This window comes from Myxine glutinosa, chromosome 1, assembly GCF_964187855.1.
Source record: "Myxine glutinosa chromosome 1, kmMyxGlut1.1, whole genome shotgun sequence".
Taxonomy (NCBI): domain Eukaryota; kingdom Metazoa; phylum Chordata; class Myxini; order Myxiniformes; family Myxinidae; genus Myxine; species Myxine glutinosa.
This window is the reverse complement of record NC_136261.1, coordinates 222,025,409-222,047,851: the sequence shown is the minus strand read 5'-3', so window position 1 is coordinate 222,047,851 and position 22,443 is coordinate 222,025,409. Positions and strand designations below refer to the sequence as shown.

Sequence of the window (22,443 nt, the reverse complement as noted above, 5' to 3'; positions counted from 1 at the left end):
GGAAATCCTTAGTTGCCGTTATGCCAGGCAACCAATTAGATGAAAGATATGAATAGCTGCCCTGAAGCATGATGGTGGCAAAGTGATCCACTAAAAGGCTTCCTGAAGAGACAGAAAGAAGCACTAATGGGGGCTTTTGTAAAGCACAAGAACATCCTGAAGGGGAAGATTATGCCTTATAACACCCCAGAGGAGAAGGCATGAGCCTGGAAAGGCCTGACCGAATCGATCAATGCTGTTGGTCATGCTGTTCGGATCGTGCCTGAAATGAAGACATAGGACAACGTCTCAACCCCCTTTGTGACGGAAGATCGGCCAATGGACGAAACAAAGCCGCAAAACCGGTAGGTGTACCATCATTTTCAAAATCAAACATCACGCCAATGTCCTTACAAAATCGCGAGAAAAGTCATGGTAGTGTGGGCAGCATTATAACAATGCATTCACGCATATTCTTTCCTAATTCACCAACAGGTCCTTTCATTGTCCTTTCCTTGCATTTAAGGTGACGGATCTCTTCCACCTACTTTGTCTCCCCCCCCTCACTCGAAAGATGTAGCACATTTTTGGGCATGACTCACCAACAACTGTCGGGATTGGAAGGGCAGGTGTAACTCTGCAGATGACGATTATTATACAGATGAATCAGTGTTGTTAGTATATATGCATTCTGTTTGCATGGATTGCACTATACATATCAGATTTACCGGAATTCAACTATTATATCTCTCATCCCAACGTTCCTCAGCGTTGTATATATTTTTCATTTTAAGGCCTGTGAAAAGTGGGATGTCAGACAAACAGGAATGCAGTCATTCAAAATAGCCCGTGGACTGGCCAACAACAACTGCCAAATCATTGCCGGACATCTCCATATCCATCAGGTGGACCTCCTATTCCTCCAAAGCATCCTGCGGTCAGACTGCAAATGTGGGTGGTTTGTGTGCAGCCACCCGGCTGCTGGTTGCATCATTTTCAGTGGGCGCCTCTGCCGCTGATGCAATGCCTCTCTATAACCAGTTATCTGGTACTCATTTTGCCGACCTCGGAAGGATGACAGGCTGAGTCAACCACACATGGCGTTAATTCAAACGGGATTAGGACACAGGACCTTCAAAGGAAGGTTCTTCTGCCACAGAAAGAGCAATTGTTCTTGCAGAAAGAGGTTTTGGTATTACAAAAAAAACACGAAAGAGCAATCAGAGATTGCAGACTCTCGCCAGGACGTGTTTATGTGGTGTATTTTGTGGAGTGTTTATTAGTTGCTATGTTTGTGTGGTTTATTGATGATGTAGATTTATGTTCAATCCAATATGGCTGCCAAAACACGTGACGAATGACATCATCAATTTAATTCTCCCATATCATTTTTGTTTCGATCATGCTCAAGAAATTCCAAATTGATTGGATCAAGCGCTCTACTTGTCTAATTATGACTTCATAATGAAGGCACCGATGACCTCATCATGAACATATGTTCCCCATGACACCGATTACACCCGGGAATCCACGCATGGTGAAGAAACTGCGCTTCACTTGGTGGGAATGTTCCTTCTCTGAGAAGCTGATGAACTCCCGAACGTGGTGAACAAGGATTCCTGCTGTCCTCTGGATGATGCGGCAAACTGTCGATTTGTGGACGTTGATGGTATCTGCAATTACTGGCTGGAAGCTTCCGCAAGCCGGGAACCTCAAAAACGTACAAACTTGTAGTGCAGCGCATAGGGTGAAATTCCTCTGGGTAGGATGGTCGAGATCTCCGTGCAACAGGTCCATCAGCCAGTAAGTCCCTCTCCTGTCAAACCTAAATGTTTGGTACAAGTGTTCATCATCACAGACATCAAGCGGGTTGAGGGGGGTCTCTGAAAACACGTTTGTGACGTTTTGCGCAGAGATAATTGTCCTCTTCATAACCAATTTCCATAAAGAGTGCCAATTGGAAACTCAAAGGTTCATGCTTAAGGACGTGACCGAGGGAGCGGAGGGGTGTGGGGGTTAAGGGGATAATACATTTAAAGGGGATAATTTTTAAAGGGGATGAATGAATGAATGAATGAATGATCGTTTTAAGGCCATTTTCCCCGCTAGAGCGGGGGTTAGCCTTGCGGGCCCCATGACAATCATGGGTTCCCTGTTTGAGGCAATGTTTTTATGGCCGGATGCCCTTCCTGACGCCAACCCTTGGTCACGCTCTTACGATGCGCAGGGATGCAGTGTACCTATTCTAAATCGGGGTACACACCGGGATCATTCATCCCAGCAAGCTGGTACTCAATTTGCCGACCTCGGAAGGATGACAGGCTGAGTCAACCCCCCTGGCGTTAATTCAGCGATCGACCGGGATTCGAACCCAGGATCCTAGGATCCCAGGAATTTTCCTAGTTATTTTTAAAGGGGATAATAAATTTAATTTTGTATGTGCAGTATGCTGACACTTCAGCCAAATTCATACCCTAATTTAAAGGGTGCACTGCATCAGCAGCACCCCAGTAATGATACAACCAGCAGCCAGCCAGTAATGATACAACCAGCAGCAAGTGTTGCATATACTCAGAAAGGAATCATCAGGTACATTGTTACTTACATATGGTGTTAATGCAGCCTTTGGACAAATATCTCAACTTCCTGGGTGACTTGAAGATGGGATTGACCAACTTGCCTAATTAAAAACGTTACCAGTCTGGCATTCAGACATGTAATGAGCCTACAATATAATTTGTGGGATGTATATTTGTGAGATGTATATTTATTCACAGAAATAATCTACATATTCATAAATTTCAAAAACGGTGGTAACATTCAAATAACTTGACATACTTGCAAAGATAAAAGTTAAATCAGTCGGATGATCCCATACAAAACTGCACCACAGACGATGCTATAGAAAGTGTTTATTGCGGTATTGTGCAATTCATCACACAAATACAGGCAAAGTTGAAATGCTTATGAAAAATATCGCTTGTAGAAAAAAAAAGAAGAAAAAAAAAGTCGACAATTGTGGACTTGAACTTCAAATACTTGCAAGTACACAAGCGTGCGTGCACACATGAACACTCACCAGGTAGGTCTTCAAGAGCTTTCTCATAATATCCACTCATTGCCTCTTCCATTGCCATCTCTGCCTCAAAACCTGAGAATTGTAAAGGAATGACAAGTTACACAAGCAAAGAAAGAAATGGCTAATTAAAGTCACAAGTTATAGACTCCAAACAAAGTCACAAATTATCCTGCCCAGGTTTCCTTCCCAAAGAAACAAGACAAAGCTAAAAACTTTTCAGTTTACAACTGACACAAGGAAATATTACAAACATCCTCAGAGTATATAGTTAAGCTGGCTGTTTTGTATTCTTGTACTTATGTACTTAATAGAACGTTAAAGATCTGGAATCTTTCAAAAAATATATACAAGAAGGAAGTAATTTGTGCTCGTAATCAAAATTCAATTTTTGTGCCTCTTCAATCTGAGGCTAAAGTTTGCTTTAACTTCCGCTAATTGTACAAACACAGGCAGACATCTGAACAAGTGCTACATACAGCACTAACGTTCAATGCTGCAATCACTCCCAAATTGATGAAAGATCCCTGAAGAAAACAAACCACAACAACTAATAGTTCACCATGTAAGCCAAAATGCAAGCACGGACATCAAAATGCTACACACATCAAATTGTCATGACAACGTTACTAAATCAAATGCACTCACAGTAGCTAAATAGTGCAATATCAAGTGCATTCCAATTCTATCTCAAGCAATAAGCCGAGATTTCTAACGCACCACTCTCATGTAACGTTTCATGACAGTCGGGGCTTCTGTTGTCACCGGCTCCAGAATTTCCACCACTGCCTGTGCCGTCTCCAGACTCATCCCAACGGCGTTCCTCAAGAGAACTGAGTTTTCGTGCAGAACGTGCCAGCTCTCGGCTCAGGCCATCGAGCAGCACAACGAGGACATGAAGCAGGCTGGAGAGCCCACCAGCATCGGGGTGACCATCATTGACTGATGGTTGCAGGAACAATCCCTGACCTTGGGGGGCTGCAGAGACTACAATGCGGCGGAGGACAGCATAGAAACCGAAGGGCAGTCTGCGTCGTGCTTCTGCAAACAGCTCTGCCCTGACCTGTATATAGAAGACAGATGTGTTGGGGAATATATGAGAAAAGGACAGTACGATAGTTATAAATCGAAGCATAAGCATATACTTTATGTGCCGATTTAGTTATTGCGGAGCTTATTTTAAACAAATCACGGCCTTTGAACCGAGTTGCGACAGTTATCTCGCACCACAAGTGTTTTGTTATTTCTTGCGCACCATTAATAATGGTGCTGAAGCATAAAACGATGACAAAAGTGATCTTATTTTATTCGCTGATTTACAAAGCTGCGGAGCGATTAATAAAAGAAATGCATTGACAGATTGCAAAGGGAAACAATTCAAGAGATTAAACTAGATGGTATTCATAGGATACTTATGCTGTGTGCAGTCAACTTGGTGTGAGCCAACTCTTCTGTTTTTGAAGGTTCTTTTTTTTCTTTTCTTTGATCCAATATGGCTGCCAAACTACGTGAGCTATTAAATCATAAATTTATATTCTCTAACATAGTTGGCACAAAGCCTAACATAGTCTAACATTCTCTAACATAGTAACATACATCATGCTCAATAAATTTCAAACTGATCAGACGAAGCATTGTCCGTCGAGTTGTGACATCATTACGGCACCAATGACGTCATCGTTAACACCTATTCCCCATGCAGAGTTCTTTACAATGGGGACAGGTTTAAATTTTTCCGTGGAGTGGTTTTGGAGATATAGAGGTGCGGAGTTTTTCATTTTTTCCAAGATGGCGCCTGGACCACGTGATCGATGACATCATAATTATCATTAAAATATTCTACAAAAGGAAACGCTCCTACGGTGAAAATTGAGTGTCCATCAGACCAACAGTTGTGGAGAAAAAAAAAATTCATACTGATCCGATGAAGCGTTATACTTACCGAGTTATGATGTCATAACGAAGGCACCGATGACATCATCATTAACATATCTTATTCACCATAGGGAGTACTTGACAATGAACCATGTTTCACTTATTTCCATGGAGCAGTTTGAGTTAGAGGTGCAACTTTTTTCGATTTTTCCAAGATGGTGCCTGTACCATGTGACCTATGACGTCATAATTATCATTAAAAAAAAATCTGCAATCGGAGGTGCTCCTATGGTAAAATTCCGTTTGAATCGGAGCAATGGTTGCAGAGATAATGATTTTTAAAAAATGCAGACACACCACACGTACGCATCCAAGTGCCTAACCCTGATTTTTGCTTTGCAAGCGCAGGGTAATAAGGGAAGAATGGTGGGGGTGGGGCGGGGGAGTTGGGAGTTTGAGGGGGGGCCGGGGGAGGGATGAGAAAGGGAGGGTTGTGTTAGACACATTACAAAAGAGAGATGCACATTTAATCTGCTTCAACGCATCAGGAATCTTCATCTGGAAGGAGATTTATATTTATTTTACAAGTTTATTTATATTGTGTTTGCCGGTGTGTGCTGGTTTAGAATAGGTACACCGTATCCCTGCGTGTCATAAGAGGCGACTAAAGGGTTGGCGTCAGGAAAGGCATCCGGTCATGAAAACATTCCCTCAAAAAGAGAACCATGATGAATGTCATGGGGACCGCAAGCCTAACCACTGCTCGAGCAGGGAAAATGGCCTTAAAAAGGGTATTTTTATTTTTTATTTATATTGTGATGTTTAGTTTTGGCTGCAGTCCACATTGCTCTACATTTCCGAAGCCCAGGAAACTAAACCCCGATTCCCATAGGAAATTGGTTTTAAATATTGCGTAATTTTCCAGGAACATAACCCCCATGATATTTAATATAAGGGTTTACTGTATACATAAACACAACTTTATTCTCCATTCCATAATGCCTAATACTTCAGAATAAAAGTTAATATTTTCTGAAAAAAAAAAACACTTTTAAAAGACAAAGGAGCAAGTGTGCATCGAGCAACAAATAGATGGTGACGTCATCAATCTTAGCACATCTTAATAATAATAATACATTTATTTTATATAGCGCTTTTCAAGAATCCCAAAGGCGCTTTGACAGAGTACAAAAAACAAGTGCAAAAAGACAAAATCAATAGGTAAATAATCAAAGCAAAAGGAAGGAGAAGGAGAAGAGATAGTCAGGGGTTAAATGCTGTGGGTTAAATGTTGAATGCAGTGTTGAACAGGTGGGTCTTGAGTGATGTTTTGAATGAACTACTGCTTGCCAAGCCGATGGCATTTTTTGTATACGTAAGCAGGAATTAATTCAGTCCATTTAGGCACACAATGTGCCATATTCCAGGATGACAGAGACTAAACATGACAAATACATGTTATATCAGTCATAGACTGCACTTTTGTGCATTATACACTCCCTTCTCATCTCTATAAATAATACTATAATGTTGTCCGCCTGCCCAGCATCTCATCTCCTTTTTTACTACTTTGCACATCGTCACCAGACTTCAGAGGCATAATTCTTACAAATTATGAACCTGAGAGGGAAACCCAAACGCTCAGACCACCTCTACAACCTACAAAATAGATATGATGCATCTTTTTCCAAACTATAAAGTAGGTAACTTTGTGATTAAACGACAAAATCTGCTTCACGCTTAGCCATGACGTCACTCTCAGAAGTCGACCGCCATATTTGTACTGTCTACGGGTTACATTGTGGTACGATTTAACTAAAACAGCGAATAATTTTCGATTTTCCACAAATATGTCAGGTCGATGCATTCTTGCTGGTTGTAGTAATACAAACCGAGATGGTATCATGCTACATCAATGGCCAAAAGACCCTAAGTTTGCCAGAAATTGGACCAGGTTTATCCAAAATACCCGAGTGTGGATCGAGGTGACAAAATGTTCGCTTTTCTGCTCGGACCATTTTAGAGCTGCGAGACAGAGATGAGCATAGTTCTTGTGGTTATCTGCCATGGTTGAGAGGATGCAAGCAGATCAAGTGGAAGATACAGCTGTTCTGCAAGACCTGCAAGACCATCTCTACTCGGCTACCAGCACATGTGCACGAGTGATTTGAGCGGTGAATCAAACACCAGTGTTGGCCTGCCGGCAACTGATCTCGCCTCGCCACCACCCCATAATCCCTTCCCCTTTCACTGGGGCAGGCCATCAACACAGCACAGACACAGACATGATGTTGGGACATGACACGGCACTGACATGACGCTGGGACACGACACGGCACAGCACAGACCCGACGCTGGGACACGACACGGCACAGACCCGACGCTGGGACACGACACGGCACAGCACAGACCCGACGCTGGGACACGACACGGCACAGCACTGACCTGACATGGCACAGACCCGACCTGACACTGGAACATGACACGGCACAGCACGGCACGACCACAGACACAAATAGCATCCAGGGAAAGTATGAAATGGGACGATCCTGTAGCAGACAGGATACCGGGTCAGCCTGCAACGGTGGGTCAAAGCAATTGTTGCCCATTTTGTCGGCGGTGTACAAGTGTCAGTGCCTCTTCTGGGGTAATACAACTGATTTATCAATCAATACAAAATCCCTGATAAACCATCAATTTAACAGAAAAACAAAACCTACCAATCTGTAGTGAACATGGGACCGGTGTGTTTCTTGTCACTAACACCTCCATTGTCACCATGTTCATCTGAATCGTTGGCATAAGGCTCAAAACGATACGGCTCCATAATTTTCCCGAAAGGGTTTATATCACTAATTTTGTCTCCAATTGTTTCTTCCAAATCCCAATGATCAGTTTCAACATATTGAGAACCTTCAGAATTGCTAACGACAGTCGAATAAATATCAGAATCTAAGCTCGATATCCACCGTTTCTCAGCGAGGAAACCAATATCGACAACAAGCCTCAAAGTGGTCAGGCTGCAACTGCAGTGACACCGGCAATCAAGTCAGTTTGACACATTCATGAAACAGGATCATCGCAGCACAACACATGAGTTGTGTAAGGCAGTAGGTATTGGAAAACCAGCAGGCATAAGTAACATACAGGAACTCAGACACTCCGAGATATGTTTGTGGTGGGTCCCAAGATTGTTGATAGAAGAGCAAAAAGAAAATCGGAAGTCCATCTGTATAGACTTCTGCGAACAATACGAAGATGAAGGTGAGGAATTTCTATCACACAATCACAGGCGACGAGACATGGGTTCACAATTATGACCCAGAAACCAAGTGACAGCATATGGAGATATGGAGTGGGACCATAAGACATCACCAACAAAGAAGAAATTCAGAATGCAGCCCTCATGGCATCTGTGTTTTGAGACAGAGAGGAAATCCTTCTTGTGGATTTTATGTCAAAGGAGGCCACGATTAACTCAGAGCGGTACACATTGAGCAATTAATGAACCTGAAATGCTGCATACAAAGAACTCGTCCGAACTGAGACATGAATGAGGGGCTTTTCCTTCATGGAAATGCTCAGCCTCACACACCAGCCTGCACACACAGGAGGCAATCACGGCTTTGGAATGGACTGTCCTCCCGCATCTTGCTTGTAGTCCAGATCTTGCACCTCGTGATAACGATCTATTTGGCCTGCTAAATAATGGATTACATGGGGTACACTTTGAGGATGACAATGCTGGAATGAAGAAGGTTCATGACTGGTTCTGATGTTGAGACAAGGAGTTTTACTACACCGATATACAGCACCTAGCTCAATGTTGGCAAAAGTGCATTGCAGTTGATGGAGACAATGAAGAAAATAACTTCATATTTGTCACCTATGTATGCATATTCCTTGTATTTTTCATTGTAATTCTAGTTGGTGAGAAATAAAACAAGAGGCATCACTTTCGTACCGAATCTCATACATTTTCCATACATTTTAAGAACCACCATCACTCAAACGATTAAAATAATAACAATAAAGAAAAATATTTCAGGGCTAAATAAATGCTTTCCAAAGGCATCTAATTTTTTTTTATTGCAGGTCAATTAAATAATTTAATTTGGTTGCTCTCAAAATGCTGGAGATGATTACTGCAATGATAAATTATGTAAAAAAACAACAAAAAAACAAAAACTTTTGACACTTTAAGCACAGCAAGCATTACTGACAAAAACGCACTATCTGACCTGCAGGTCTGCCGCACATGCAGATAAAGCACCGTGGTCACGGATACCCAGCTCGGTGTCGAGTGCCCGTGCTACTTCGGTGCTGACCCCACGTGAGTTCAGCCAACGGGGAAAATCCCGTCTACAGTCTGTTGCCATTCGGCTGCTTGTACGGATGGACCTGTTACTGGTCATTCTTGCAAACGTCCTGCTGTTCTGCCAGGGGGGGGAGAAGGGGGGAGTGGGCAGGGAGAAGAGGGGCGATTAAAGATAAAAGAGGATTTAGCGCTTTCAAGCCCCCTACCCCAAAAAAGAAAAAGTGAGGATTAAGCCCCCCCTCGTTTTTGTATTCGTCAAGCCCTTCTTTTTTTCTTTTTTTTACTATATTTGTTTGAATATGCGATGATCCTGTTCAATGAACTCAGTTTTGTTGTAATTTCGACTTGAAATAGTAAAGAATAAAATCAAAGATGTATCAAAAAAAAGCAAGAACAGCACTCTTCGACCGATATATCTCCACCCACATTAATACATCATTATACATACTTGTACCAAGTTTGATTTAAATCCCTTCAGCTGTTCTCAAGTATCGTATTTTTACCTGACAGGACCTCTGACCTTTGATTCAAGAATCTAATCAGTTCATCTTTGCATCAAAATATATACTTATACCAAGTTTGACTTGGTGCCCTTCAGCCGTTCTTAAGTTAGCGCGGTAACAAAAACCTATCACAGATGCCCAGATGGACAGACAGCCAGACGGACATCCCAAAAACATAATGCCTCTGGTGGCTTCGTCAGCAGAGGCATAAGAAAAGATGAAATACCAAACCCATTCATTACTCATCCCTATGCCGGTTTAAAGCACCTCGTTCAATGTTAGGGGAGGGGGTGTCATTTTTGTTCTTGGGAAGCGAATTCTAAATGAAGTTCATAACAGGTGGAGCGGTATGTTTGTCTACACAAAATGCGCGAACTAAGGCCACAAATGCCACCTAGTGGTATCCAGTAATACACGTTCTCTCTTCTTTTTTTTTTTCTTAAACCGAGTGAGTACGGCTATAAAATACGTACAACAAAACCACAAGGAGGGTTAAGCCCTCCAAAGTGAGTAAAAGTCTTGTGATTACGCTTGTTTGATTCTGCAGGCTGCCCCCTGTCTTCCATCAACCATTGAAATTGGTTTAAAATACAATGATACTGTTTTTAGTGGGTGTAGTATACTGCTTTATTCTCCAACGTGCCCAGGGCTATTTTTAATGGTATCAGTTACATTTTCTTCTTCTTCCTGCACTCCGAATTCCCTAGCTGCATCTCGGAACCGGCTGGGACTTTTGCAATGAAAATTTGCATCAAAAATGGGAATAAAAAGTATGTGGAGACATCATCTTTTTTGAAATTGACCTAATTTTTAAGGTCGTAAACCAATTATAGACCTTTTAACATTTTTTTTTTTTTCACCATAACTCCAACAAGGTTTGTCCGATCAGAATGAAATTGCCCTCACTGGATAGTTTAGAGCAAGGTGCATTTAAACACAATTTAAATCATAGATACTCCTCAGAGTTAAACGTCAAGGTTAAATGGCTGTCTGAAAAAAATAACGTCTTCTTACCATCTCTCAATTTTGCCAACATAATATGGAATCTTAAAGACTGCTTTGGTCTTCCAACATGTTCTTGCAACCTAGTAGTGATTCTGCACTGAAATTGTGCATCTGATATTTGATTAGTGTCCTGTTGGAAAATCCATGAATAGTATCCAGATTAGGCCATTGAAAATTGCAAAGGAATGCTGCACTTGGGTGACTCCTGTTCAACAAATTTCTAATCCAGCATCGTCAAGGCCCGCTGCACCACATCATCTCAGTAAATACAGCTATGAAGTAAAACATTGCAAAAAAATGTGTACTCTTGCCAGAACACTAAAATAAAAAACATATTAAGGCAAGCAAATTTACAATGGTGCCTGCCCGAAGGGCAACCACAATGTCGAATCCTTTGCAAGCCCTGCACTGTATCAATGTTTTGATCATCCACTATCATTCTTGTACAACATTAACAAGTTCCACCATGAGCCTTAGTGTAATAAAATAAAATATTAATTAATGGTTAATATTAAAATAAGTTCTACCATGAGCCCCTCTCACCCCTCCTCCTCAAAACGTCCTCCCCAATTCCTCCTCTTACCTCCATCTCTTCCAATCTTCTTCCTCGCTCTGCACCCCCTCAAACAACACCTCACTGTGCCTCGTCCAATCACCATCAAACATTTTGTCCTCCTCATCCTTCACTTTCTCCTAGCTCTTCTGAAATCTATGACACACTATCAACAGCTCTCCCTACCTCCTCCTCCTCCTCCTCCTCCTCCTCCTCCTCATCATCATCTTACTCTACCTCTTCCCTCCCCTGTCCTATATCCGATGCTCCCTCTTCCTTAACGGTATTGACCTCAAACATCAGGGGCCTTCGCTCAAACCTGATTGAAGTCTCCATACAGGTTGCTTCTGACAATCCAGACTTGATCTGCTTAACATAAACTTTCCTCCTTCAAGATGTCTCTGATTTCTTAATATCTCTCCCTGGTTACTCCCTCTGGTATGATAGACCTGAGCCTCGTCCTGGAGGTGGGGTTGCTATCTTTATCAAAAACTCTCTTACTCACTCTCCCTGCACCTCACTCCCAGGAGTACCTCTGGCTACGGCATCCCCTTCGCTCCCACCTTTTGTTCATATGTATGTTGTACCGTCCACCAAACAGTGATGACTCCATCTACATCTCGCTGTCTGGTAACATGGACCAACTTCTATCTACTCATCCCAACCCTCTCTTCCTCATATGTGGTGATTTCCACTGTCATCATGCCAGCTGGCTGGGTGTAGGTTCCTCTCTCACCAGGCATGGCATCTCAGCAAAGGACTTATGCGACTCACTGGGACTGACACAATCTGTCAATTCCCGACCCGGATCTCAGTCAATGGAGTATATCTTCTCTTCTAGACTTGGTTATGACAAAATTCCCTGCAAATGTCCGCTGCTTTTCTTCTGCTCCAATCGGTTCTTCTGATCATGTACTTGTTAAAGTGGACATCTCTCTGACCATTCTCAGAGAGCCTCCTCAGCGTCGACGAGTCTAGAATTTCACTCGGGCCAACTGGCACGGTCTTCAAGCAGCCATCAATCATCTGGACTGGTCTCCCATCTCTACCGCCTATGACATCAACTCATCCTGGGAATTCTTCCAAAGTAAATTGCTCTCTCTCATGCACAGATTTATCCCATCTCGTCTTCAGTTGTCATACCCTTCCTCCCGTCCATGGTACACGGAATCTTGTGGTGAGGCTGTTGCCCAGAAACAACTTGCCTTTGTCTCCTGGAAAGCAAATCCAACGGAAGGAAATCTCATTTCCTTTCACAAAGCCCGAAACAAGTGTGTGTCCACCCTCAGGAGAGCCAGGAAACAATATCTCTCCGTTCTCAAGACCGAACTCTCTTATCTGTCTCCCTCTTCCAAATCCTGGTGGCGTCTGGTCAAATCTGTTTCTGGTGTTTGTTCCCCCTCCATCCCCTCCCTTACCTCAAACGACTACACAGCTGACTCCGAACGTGAAAAAGCTGAATGCCTCAACTCTGTGTTTGCCTCACATTCGTGTACCATACAAGTCTCTCTCTGTACCCACCATACCCAGTCATACTCAGCTGCTCCTGGACTCTGTGTGCTTCTCTCTTGACAAGGTGGAGAAGTTTCTGTCAATCCTCAACTTTGATTGTGCAACTGGACCAGACGGCATCAGCCCCATAGGTCGTAAAATCCTACTCTGCCGCTCTTTCACACCCTCTCTCTGTTCTCTTTACCCTCTTTTGCTCAAGGTCATCTGCCATCTGCTTGGAAATCAGCCAACATTACCGCTTTACATAAAAAGGTGCAAAAACAGATCCTAGCAATTACCGACCAATCAGCCTGCTCCCATTTATAAGCAAAGTCATGGAATCCATCATTGCTTCGGATATCAAATCCTTCCTCTTCGCCAATGGCTTGATCTCTGATCATCAATTTGGATTCAGACCAGGTCATTCTACTCTGGACATGCTGCTTCTGCTGTCTCAACAATGGATGGAGGTCCTCAATGTCAAACAGGAAATTAGAGCTGTCTCCCTTGACATATCACGTGCCTTCAATACGGTCTGGCAGCCCGCATTGCTCACCAAACTCTCCTCCTATGGTATCCATGGAAATCTCCACGCATGGCTTGCGGACTTCCTCTCTTGTCATAGTCAACGTGTGGCCCTGAATGGATTTCTCTCATCTCCCCTTCCTGTTCAGGCTGGAGTTCCCCAAGGCAGTGTTCTGGGCCCTGTGCTTTTTCTGGTCTTCATCAATGATCTCTCCGACTCTCTGGAAAATCCTCTCTATCTCTTTGCCGATGACTCCACTCTCTACCGCTCCATACCTCATCCCTCAGATCGGCAGTTTGCAGCATCCTCACTCTCCGCAGACCTGGACAAAATCACAGACTGGTCAAACAAATGGAACTTATCTTTCAATCCTGACAAATCTCACACTCTCACTATAAAAAAAAACAACAAAAAAAAAACGACCTTTAGAGGCCATTTTTCCCCGCAAAGCGGGGGTTGGCCTTTTTTGGGCACTGTGGTTGTTGTGGTTGTTGGTCCCCTTTTTGAAGCAATGTTTTACGGCCGGATGCCCTTCCTGCCACCAACCCTGTTTGTCGCCTTTTTACGACAAACAGGGTATTACCAGTAAACTGGTACTCAATTAGCCGACCTCGGAAGGATGACAGGCTGAGTCAACCCCCCTGGCGTTAATTCAGCGATCGACCGGGATTCAAACCCAGGATCCTAAGCTGGCACCCTAGCCGCTAAGCCAACACCAGGCTAAAGTGTGACATAGTGACAAAGTGACATAGTGACATCTCACTATGTCACTCCAAAAAGACCGTCTGGACAACCCTCCCATCTACTTTCTCAACAATCCTCTCCAAGAAGTTCTGTCACTCAAGCTCTTGGGTCTCACAATCTGCCATGATCTTTCCTGGGAAAACCACATTTCCAAGCTGGCCTCCAAAGCCAGTCGCCGACTGGGCATCCTCCGTCATGCGAAGTCCTTCCTTGGTACACCTGAGCTCCTCACCACATACAATGCTTTCATCCGCAGCTCAATGGAATACTGCTCTCCCCTCTGGGCTGGTGCTCCTGCCTTACACCTAGCTCAGCTTCACACTGTTGAAACCAAAGCTTTCAAAAGCATTGGAATCTCCCATGATGAAGCTAACTCTGAGGGCCTTTCACTCGCTCACCGCAGGCAGGTTGGTGGTCTTTGTCTTCTACAGACTCCTCTCTGGCCTTGGCCCCCAGCCCTGTCTGTGCTCAGTCCACCAAATACTCTTCAGGTCACATAAGATCTGCCAACAACCCTCTTATGGTGAAACTGCAAAAATCAAGACTCGCTGCTCGCTCACCTTCACTCTTTCATTCCTCTTTTCTCCCGCCTCTGGAACAAACTTCCTCACTCTCTTCAATCCCACTCCTTCTTCCAAGTCTTTAATACAGCTGTTCACCACCATCTCTTATCTGCCCCATCCAAAACCTTGATATTTTCTTCCCCCCGTTAATTCACCCCAGATCCACTTTTCCGAAATACCGACTTCTTTCCTGGAAGTCCTAGCTGTGTCCATGTGGTTCTTACCTCTCAGCACCCCCACCCCCCTTCCACGCCTCCTCCCCCCCAAGCCGCCTCCCTCCCACAGATCTCCCGATGTCCCTGCTCTCAAATTTTCTACTTGAGTGCTTCCCCCTCTTTCCCCATCTTGTCTTCCGCTCCCTTTATGTCTTATGTGTCCGTTTGTTTGTTTTTGTCATTAATGTTAGCTCTTACACGAGCCTTGACGTTGTATACAGAAAAAAGAAAAATGGTTGCCTGCATAACTGAATATGGACGTTCACATGTGACATTGGGTCACCTGGGTGTGTGCAGCTTACTTGTTTCTAATGTCAGCGATGCGAACAGTATCAGAAACACCAATCCAATAATTATAGTCAGGCTGAGAATCAAATCTGGATTAAGCAGCTCAAAAGGCATGCTCCCTCTGTACTATTCTATATCTTCAACATTGATCGTGTCAAACTAAAATGAAAATAAATAAGTAAATAAAAACAAATGGTGAGCTCCTACAAGTTTCAAAACAAGACGAGCAATTAACAATGCCATACCTCACAGGAGCGTTTGTCTCATCAAGTGACCCCTTTCCCAGAACTACATCTAGGTGTGGACACAAACACACATGGGCATGTGTGCATAAACATGATTCAAGGTAAAAAAAGAAACTTCTTGTTCAATTAGACAACCATGTCGAACTGTACATATTAGGTGGTCTGAAGAGTATTCAACTTTATTTACGTGCAAACTAGTACGTACACTGACCGACACAGACCTATTACCTGCAAACTAGTACACTGACCGACACAGACCTATTACCTGCAAACTAGTACACGGACCGCCGCAGACCTCTTCAGGAACGAGTGAGGTTAACTTGCATCACCCACCAAGCTGTATTCCAAGTAACAGCAAGTTTTTCAATGCTTCGATAGCTAAAGGATATACAACGTTCTGTAAATCATTTACAACAACGTGTTCATGTGGAAACAGCTGCCTTGGCCAAAGAAAGTGTAGGTGAGGGTTTTGTAATGGGGAGATAAAGATTGGGCAGGGGTTGGTCTTTTGATTTAATGTCATAACTTGCCATCTAAAAGCAACAGTATGAACAATGAAAAGAACATGCATACAAGTATTGGGTAAGCTTTTGGAAAGGACAAAAACAATTCCGTCAATTAGGTGCCAGCAGTATACAATCAGGTCAAGGTAAGCAACACACAGGTACATCTTTTTGCAATGAACACACAAATGGTATACAATATTGCACAGATAAACATTTCTGCTGCAAGTATGGTCAACATTTATTTAAAAAATAAATAAACAAACAAATAACTTTAGTTTTACTCACAAACTATGACCATGCTATGACTCACAAACACAAACGATTACATGCCTTAGCAGAGCAAAACGTAACTTTAATTGGTCACGCTCAAAAAGACAAAATCACAATGATAAACAAGAAAGCAATCTGAGATTGCAAACCCTCGCCAGGATGTGTTTTTCGTAGTTTTAAGGCTTTTGTGTTAAAAAAATAATATGGCGGCCGAACCGTGACCTATGACGTTATCATTGTTGTTGTTTTTCTTCACCAATTTATCCTGAGATGATGCTCAAGAAATTTCATCTTGATCGGACAAAGTTTTGTACTTATCGAATGATGACGTCATAATGGAGACACCTATGACACCATCATTAACAATTTATTCCCCATGGAGAGTTCTTTGCAATGAGCCATGTCTCATTTTTTCTATCCAGCACTTTCCAAGATATAGAGGTGCAAAGTTTTTTGATTTTTCCAAGATGGCGCCCGTACCATGACCTATGACGTCATAATTATCATTTAAAAATCCTGCAGGTGGAGGTGCACCTGTGGTGAAAATTTCTTGTCAATCGGACCAATGGTTGCAGAGAAAATCATATTTATTCTGTGCGGACAAACAAACAGATGGCCTCAAATGCAATACTACAATGGGCCTCTGGCGAGGGTAATAATATGAGCAGCATAAATATTCTAATGATCCACACACCGTTCCCTTTACCCCCAATTTAATTAATTTACACAGAGCCTTATTTAGCAAAATGTCGTCAAAGTAAATAAGACAAAAAAAATAAAAAAAATAATGACAGACAAGTTTACCAACAGCCAGCATTAATGACACTTTTGAAGCAAAAGTGGAAGAAGAGAGATTCCAGATCCAATTAAACTTCAGCAGTAAAGCAAAATAAATTGACATTTGCACACAAAGTAGGAATGCATGGTTTAAGCTGGATCAACCAAACACAAACACAAACACACACGCACAAAAGTACGAGTCCAGTATGAAATTTATTCATCGAGATGTGATAACAAAACAAGCGACAATGGCACTCAGTAGCGAGCGTACCTCCACCAGGCTCAATAGCCTACATTTTGTATCCCATCGATAGGCCGGATGTGGATTCGGACGTTAAAAAAAACATATATAATTGCTTGTTCTCATCACCTAACAAACTAATCCACCAAGTTTGGTCCGAATTTGTCCATAACGTTTTGAGATATCATGCTATATATCAGTTTTAGCCCTATCATTTAATGGAGAAGAATCAGTTTTTAAAAAATCTCTGATCCAGATGCGGATTCAAATCATCGCCAAAGTTGAACCTTGTATTTCGTGTCAAACACCCAACCTGTCCACCAAGTTTCGGCCAAATCCATCCATAACTGTTTGAGATATCATGCTCACAGACAAACAGGCAGAAGAGGGTGAAAACGTAACCTCCACACTTGGTGGTGTAGGTAAGAACCATGTATGGTGTGTCTCAGCAGCTCTCATTAATGCATTACATTTCTTCCTGTATACGTTTCCCCTCCCTGACGTACCCTTTGAAAATCTGCAAATGTGCTTCCCTATGCCGTTTAGCTCCTGCATGAGCCGAGACACTCGCGTAGAAACAAAAAATAGCACCGCAAAGCAGGCGTAGCCCCTCAGCCCATGCATGGTGGAAACCAATTTCAAGATGGCTGCCGTGGCGGGCATATTGAAAATAGCAGCATGCCCATTTTCGAAAGGAACCTTCCTCTACTCAACCCCAACACACACTGCAAAAATGGATTTAATCGGACAAGTCGTTCCGCTCGAAATTGAAGGAAACCAATTTCAAGATGGCTGCCATGGCGACCATATTGAAAATCGCAGCGCGCCCATTTTCGAAAGGCACCTTCCTCTATTCAACCCCAACACACATTGCAAACATGGATTTAATCGGACAAGTCGTTCCGCTCGAAATTGAAGGAAACCAATTTCAAGATGGCTGCCATGGCGGCCATATTGAAAATCGCTGGCCGCCCATTTTCGAAAGGAACCTTCCTCTACCCAACCCCAACACACATTGCAAAAATGAATTTAATCGGACAAGCCATTCTGCTCGAAATTGACGGAAAACAATTTCAAGATGGCTGCCGTGGCGGCCATATTGAAAATCGCAGCGCGCCCATTTTCGAAAAGCACCTTCCTCTATTCAACCCCAACACACATTGCAAACATGGATTTAATCGGACAAGTCGTTCCGCTCGAAATTGACGGAAACCAATTTCAAGATGGCTGCCGTGGCGGCCATATTGAAAATCGCAGCGCGCCCATTTTCGAAAGGAACCTTCCTCTACCCAACCCCAACACACACTGCAAAAATGAATTTAATCGGACAAGCCATTCTGCTTGAAATTGACGGAAACCAATTTAAAGATGGCTGCCGTGGCGGCCATATTGAAAATCGCAACGCGCCCATTTTCGAAAGGAACCTTCCTCTACTCAACCCCAACACACACTGCAAAAATGGATTTAATCGGACAAGCCGTTCTCCTTGAAATTGACGGAAACCAAAAGTTGACGGACGCCCGGACGACAATACCCCTTAGCCCAATTTGGGCTGAGGGGTGAAAAGGATAAAGCGATTCATAAAGTTTGTGAAAACAAGTCTTTACAACAGATGGCCAATAAAAAAAAAAATGGAGGCCCATACTTTTGACAGACCTCAAGGCATTCAAAGCAAGACGAGAACCGTTTCAAGGCTACAACCAATGCTGGACATTGCACTACTTTAATAAGATAGCTCAGTTGGTCGAATGTTCACCTTAAAGCTCAGTTGGTCGAATGTTCTTCCTCATATGTGGTGATTTCAATTGTCACCATGCCAGTTGGCTGGGTGTGGGTACCTCTCTCACCAGCCATGGCTCCTCAGCAAAGGACTTCTGCGACTCACTGGGACTGACACAATCTGTCAATTTCCCGACCCGGATCTCAGTCAACGGAGCATATTCTCTTCTGGACTTGGTTATGACCAACTTCCCTGAAAATGTCTGCTGCTCTTCTTCTGCTCCAATCGGCTCATCTGATCATGTGCTTGTTACAGTGGACATCTCTCTGACTATTCTCAGAGAGCCTCCTCAGCGTCGACAAGTCTGGCATTTCACTCAGGCCAACTGGCACGGTCTTCAAGCAGCCATCAATCATCTGGACTGGTCTCCCATCTCTACCGCCTCTGACATCAACTCATCCTGGGAATTCTTCCAAAGTAAATTGCTCTCTCTTATGCACAGATTTATCCCATCTCGTCTTCAGTTGTCATACCCTTCCTCCCGTCCATGGCACACGGATTCTTGTGGTGAGGCTGTTGCCCAGAAGCAACTTGCCTTCGTCTCCTGGAAAGCAAATCCAACGGAAGGAAATCTCATTTCCTTTCACAAAGCCCGAAACAAGTGTGTGTCCACCCTCAGGAGAGCCAGGAAACAATATCTCTCCGTTCTCAAGACCGAACTTTCTTATCTGTCTCCCTCTTCCAAATCCTGGTGGCGTCTGGTCAAATCTGTTTCTGGTGTTTGTTCCCCCTCCATCCCCTCCCTCACCTCAACCGGCTACACAGCTGACGCCGCACGTGAAAAAGCTGAATGCCTCAACTCTGTGTTTGCCTCTAAATCTTGTGTCCCAAACCCATCCCTCTCTGTACCCACCGTACCCCGCTGCTCCTGGACTCTGTGTCCTTTCCTCCTGACAAGGTGGAAAAGTTTCTGTCAACCCTCGACTGATTCTGCAACTGGACTTGACGGCATCAGCCCACGTGTCCTAAAATCCTGTTCTTCCGCTCTTTCACTCACTCTCTCTGTTCTCTTCACCCTCTCCTTTGCTCAAGGTCATCTGCCATCTGCTTGGAAATCAGCCAACATGACCGCTTTGCACAAAAAAGGTGCAAAAACAGATCCTAGCAACTACAGACCAATCAGCCTTCTCCCAATTATCAGCAAAGTCATGGAATCCATCATTGCTTCGGATATGAAATCTTTCCTCCTCTCCAATGTCTTGATCTCTGATCATCAATTTGGTTTCAGACCTGGTCACTCTACTCAGGACATGCTGCTTCTGCTTTGTCAACAATGGATTGAGGTCCTCAATGCCAAACAGGAAATTAGAGCCGTCTCCCTTGACATATCACGTGCCTTCGATACGGTCTGGCACCCCGCTCTGCTCACCAAACTATCCTCCTTTGGTATCCATGGAAATCTCCACGCATGGCTGGCGGACTTCCTCTCTAGTCGGTCAACGTGTGGCCCTGAATGGGTTTCTTTCATCTCCTCTTCCTGTTCAGGCTGGAGTTCCCCAAGGCAGTGTTCTGGGCCTTGTGCTTTTTCTGGTCTTCATCAATGATCTCTCTGACTCTTTTGAAAATCCTCTCTATCTCTTTGCTGATAACTCTACTATCTGTCGCTCCATTCCTCATCCCTCAGATCGGCAGTCTGCAGCCTCCTCACTCTCTGCAGACCTGGACAAACAAGTGGAACATGTCTTTCAATCCTGACAAATCTCACACTCTTACGATGTCTCTCCAAAAAGACCGACTGGACAACACTCCCATCCACTTTCTGAATAATCCTCTCCAAGAAGTTCTGTCACTCAAGCTTTTGGGTCTCACTATCTGCCATGATCTTTCCTGGGAAAACTACATTTCAAATCTGGCCTCCAAAGCCAGTCGCTGACTGGGCATCCTCCGTCGTGCGAAGTCCTTCCTTGGCACACCTGAGCTCCTCACCACATGCAAGGCTTTCATCCACAACTCAATGGAATACTGCTCTCCCCTCTTGGCTGGCTCCCACTGCCTCACATCTTACTCAACAAAATGTCATGGAACCAAGGCCTTCAAGATCATTGGAATCTCCTATGATGAAGCGGAGTCTAGGGGCATATCACTTCATCTCCCCTCTCCCCTCTGGGCTGCTCTCCCCTCTGGGCTGGTGCTCCTGCCTCACACCTAGCTCATCTTCACGCTGTTGAAACCAAAGCATTCAGAATCATTGGAATCTCCCGCGATGAAGCTAACTCCAAGGGCCTTTCACTCACTCACCGCAGGCAGGTTGGTGGTCTTTCCGTCGTCTACCGACTCCTCTCCGTCCTTGCCCCCCCCCCACCAGCTCTCTCTGGGCTCTGTCCCCCAAATATTCCTACAGGTCGCACAAGATCCTGCCTGCAACCCTCTTATGGTTAAACTGCCAAAATCAAGACTCTCTGCTCACCTTCACTCCTCTTTTGTCCCGCCTCTGGAACAAACTCCCTCACTCTCTTCAATCCCACTCCTCCCTCTAGGTCTTTAAAACAGCTGTTGACCACCATCTCTTATCTTCCCCCATCCAAAACCTTGATCTTTTCTACCCCCGCTAATTTCACTCCAAATCCACTTTTTTGAAATACCAACTTCTTTCCTGGAATCCTTGGTGTCCTTGTGTTTTATACTCACCCCCCCCCCCTTCCCACGCCTCCTCCCCCCAAGCCCTCTCCCTCCCACACATCTCCCGATGTCCCTGCTCTCAAATGTTGTGTTTGTGTGCTTCCCCTTCTCTCCCCATCTTGTCTACCACTCCCTCTTTTTATATACTAGGGCATTGCCCGTACGTGGGTGCCCGTTCCTTGCCAAAAAAAAAAAAAAACGCTACCCGTACGCTCTACCCCGCCCGTACGCCCGTAAACAAAAAAAACAACGCTCTTCGCTTCCGCCCTTCGCTCTGACTGAATTGGGAGAAATAATGCACATAAGAAATCGAATTACGTACCGTAATGGCGGTCAGCTCGTAACGCGCTCAGCTCCGCTCGTCTCACATCGGCCACGCCTACGCAACAAAGCGTTCTGTGATTGGCTGCCGGAAGTGAAGTCGTCACTGTCCGGAAGTTCGCAAATCGCAGTTACGATGAATCGTTTTAATTTAATCGCAGTTTGAATTCGTTTTAAAACATAGTTTAACGGCAACATAGTTTTCCAACGTGAAATAAATGAATACGCTGTCAAATGTGCCGTCCGAGGCAGAGTCTGATCGCCACGTTCGGCACACGTGATAGCTCGCTGCTCTCTGATTGGTTGAAGCGTTTTTTGGACATAGCTCGGTAAGTACTTGTCCGATTAATTTAAAACCTTGAAAAGGCACATCCTCGGGTCCCCAGCAATATACCTGGCAAGTTTAAAGTATATCGGACCCGTGGTTGTCGAGAAACAGCGGTCACAGACACACAGACACACAGACACACAGAGATTGCTGGAATTATAGATAGATTTCGTTTGTCTGTTTGATTTGTTTGTGTGATAAATGTTAGCTCTTTCAC

At 44.0% G+C, this 22,443-nt stretch overlaps 1 protein-coding gene across 9 annotated transcripts in view; it reads right to left on the bottom strand.

Moving 5' to 3' along the window:
* Positions 1 to 22,443, bottom strand: part of LOC137434543 (uncharacterized) — a 75,663-nt gene that overhangs the window by 51,576 nt on the left and 1,644 nt on the right. For 4 of the 9 annotated variants that reach the window (XM_078784044.1, XM_068127675.2, XM_068127734.2 and 1 more), the window contains exons 2-4: positions 9,172 to 9,366; positions 3,776 to 4,118; positions 3,059 to 3,130 (exon numbers count right to left, since the gene is read on the bottom strand). In XM_078784044.1, the coding sequence (XP_078640170.1) occupies positions 3,059 to 3,130; positions 3,776 to 4,118; positions 9,172 to 9,345 (589 nt within the window). In that variant the 5' untranslated portion in view covers positions 9,346 to 9,366. Of the gene's footprint in view, positions 1 to 3,058; positions 3,131 to 3,775; positions 4,119 to 9,171; positions 9,367 to 15,381; positions 15,431 to 22,443 lie in introns of all 9 variants that reach the window. The other 5 variants (XM_068127692.2, XM_078784058.1, XM_078784053.1 and 2 more) reach the window with 3 other exon arrangements.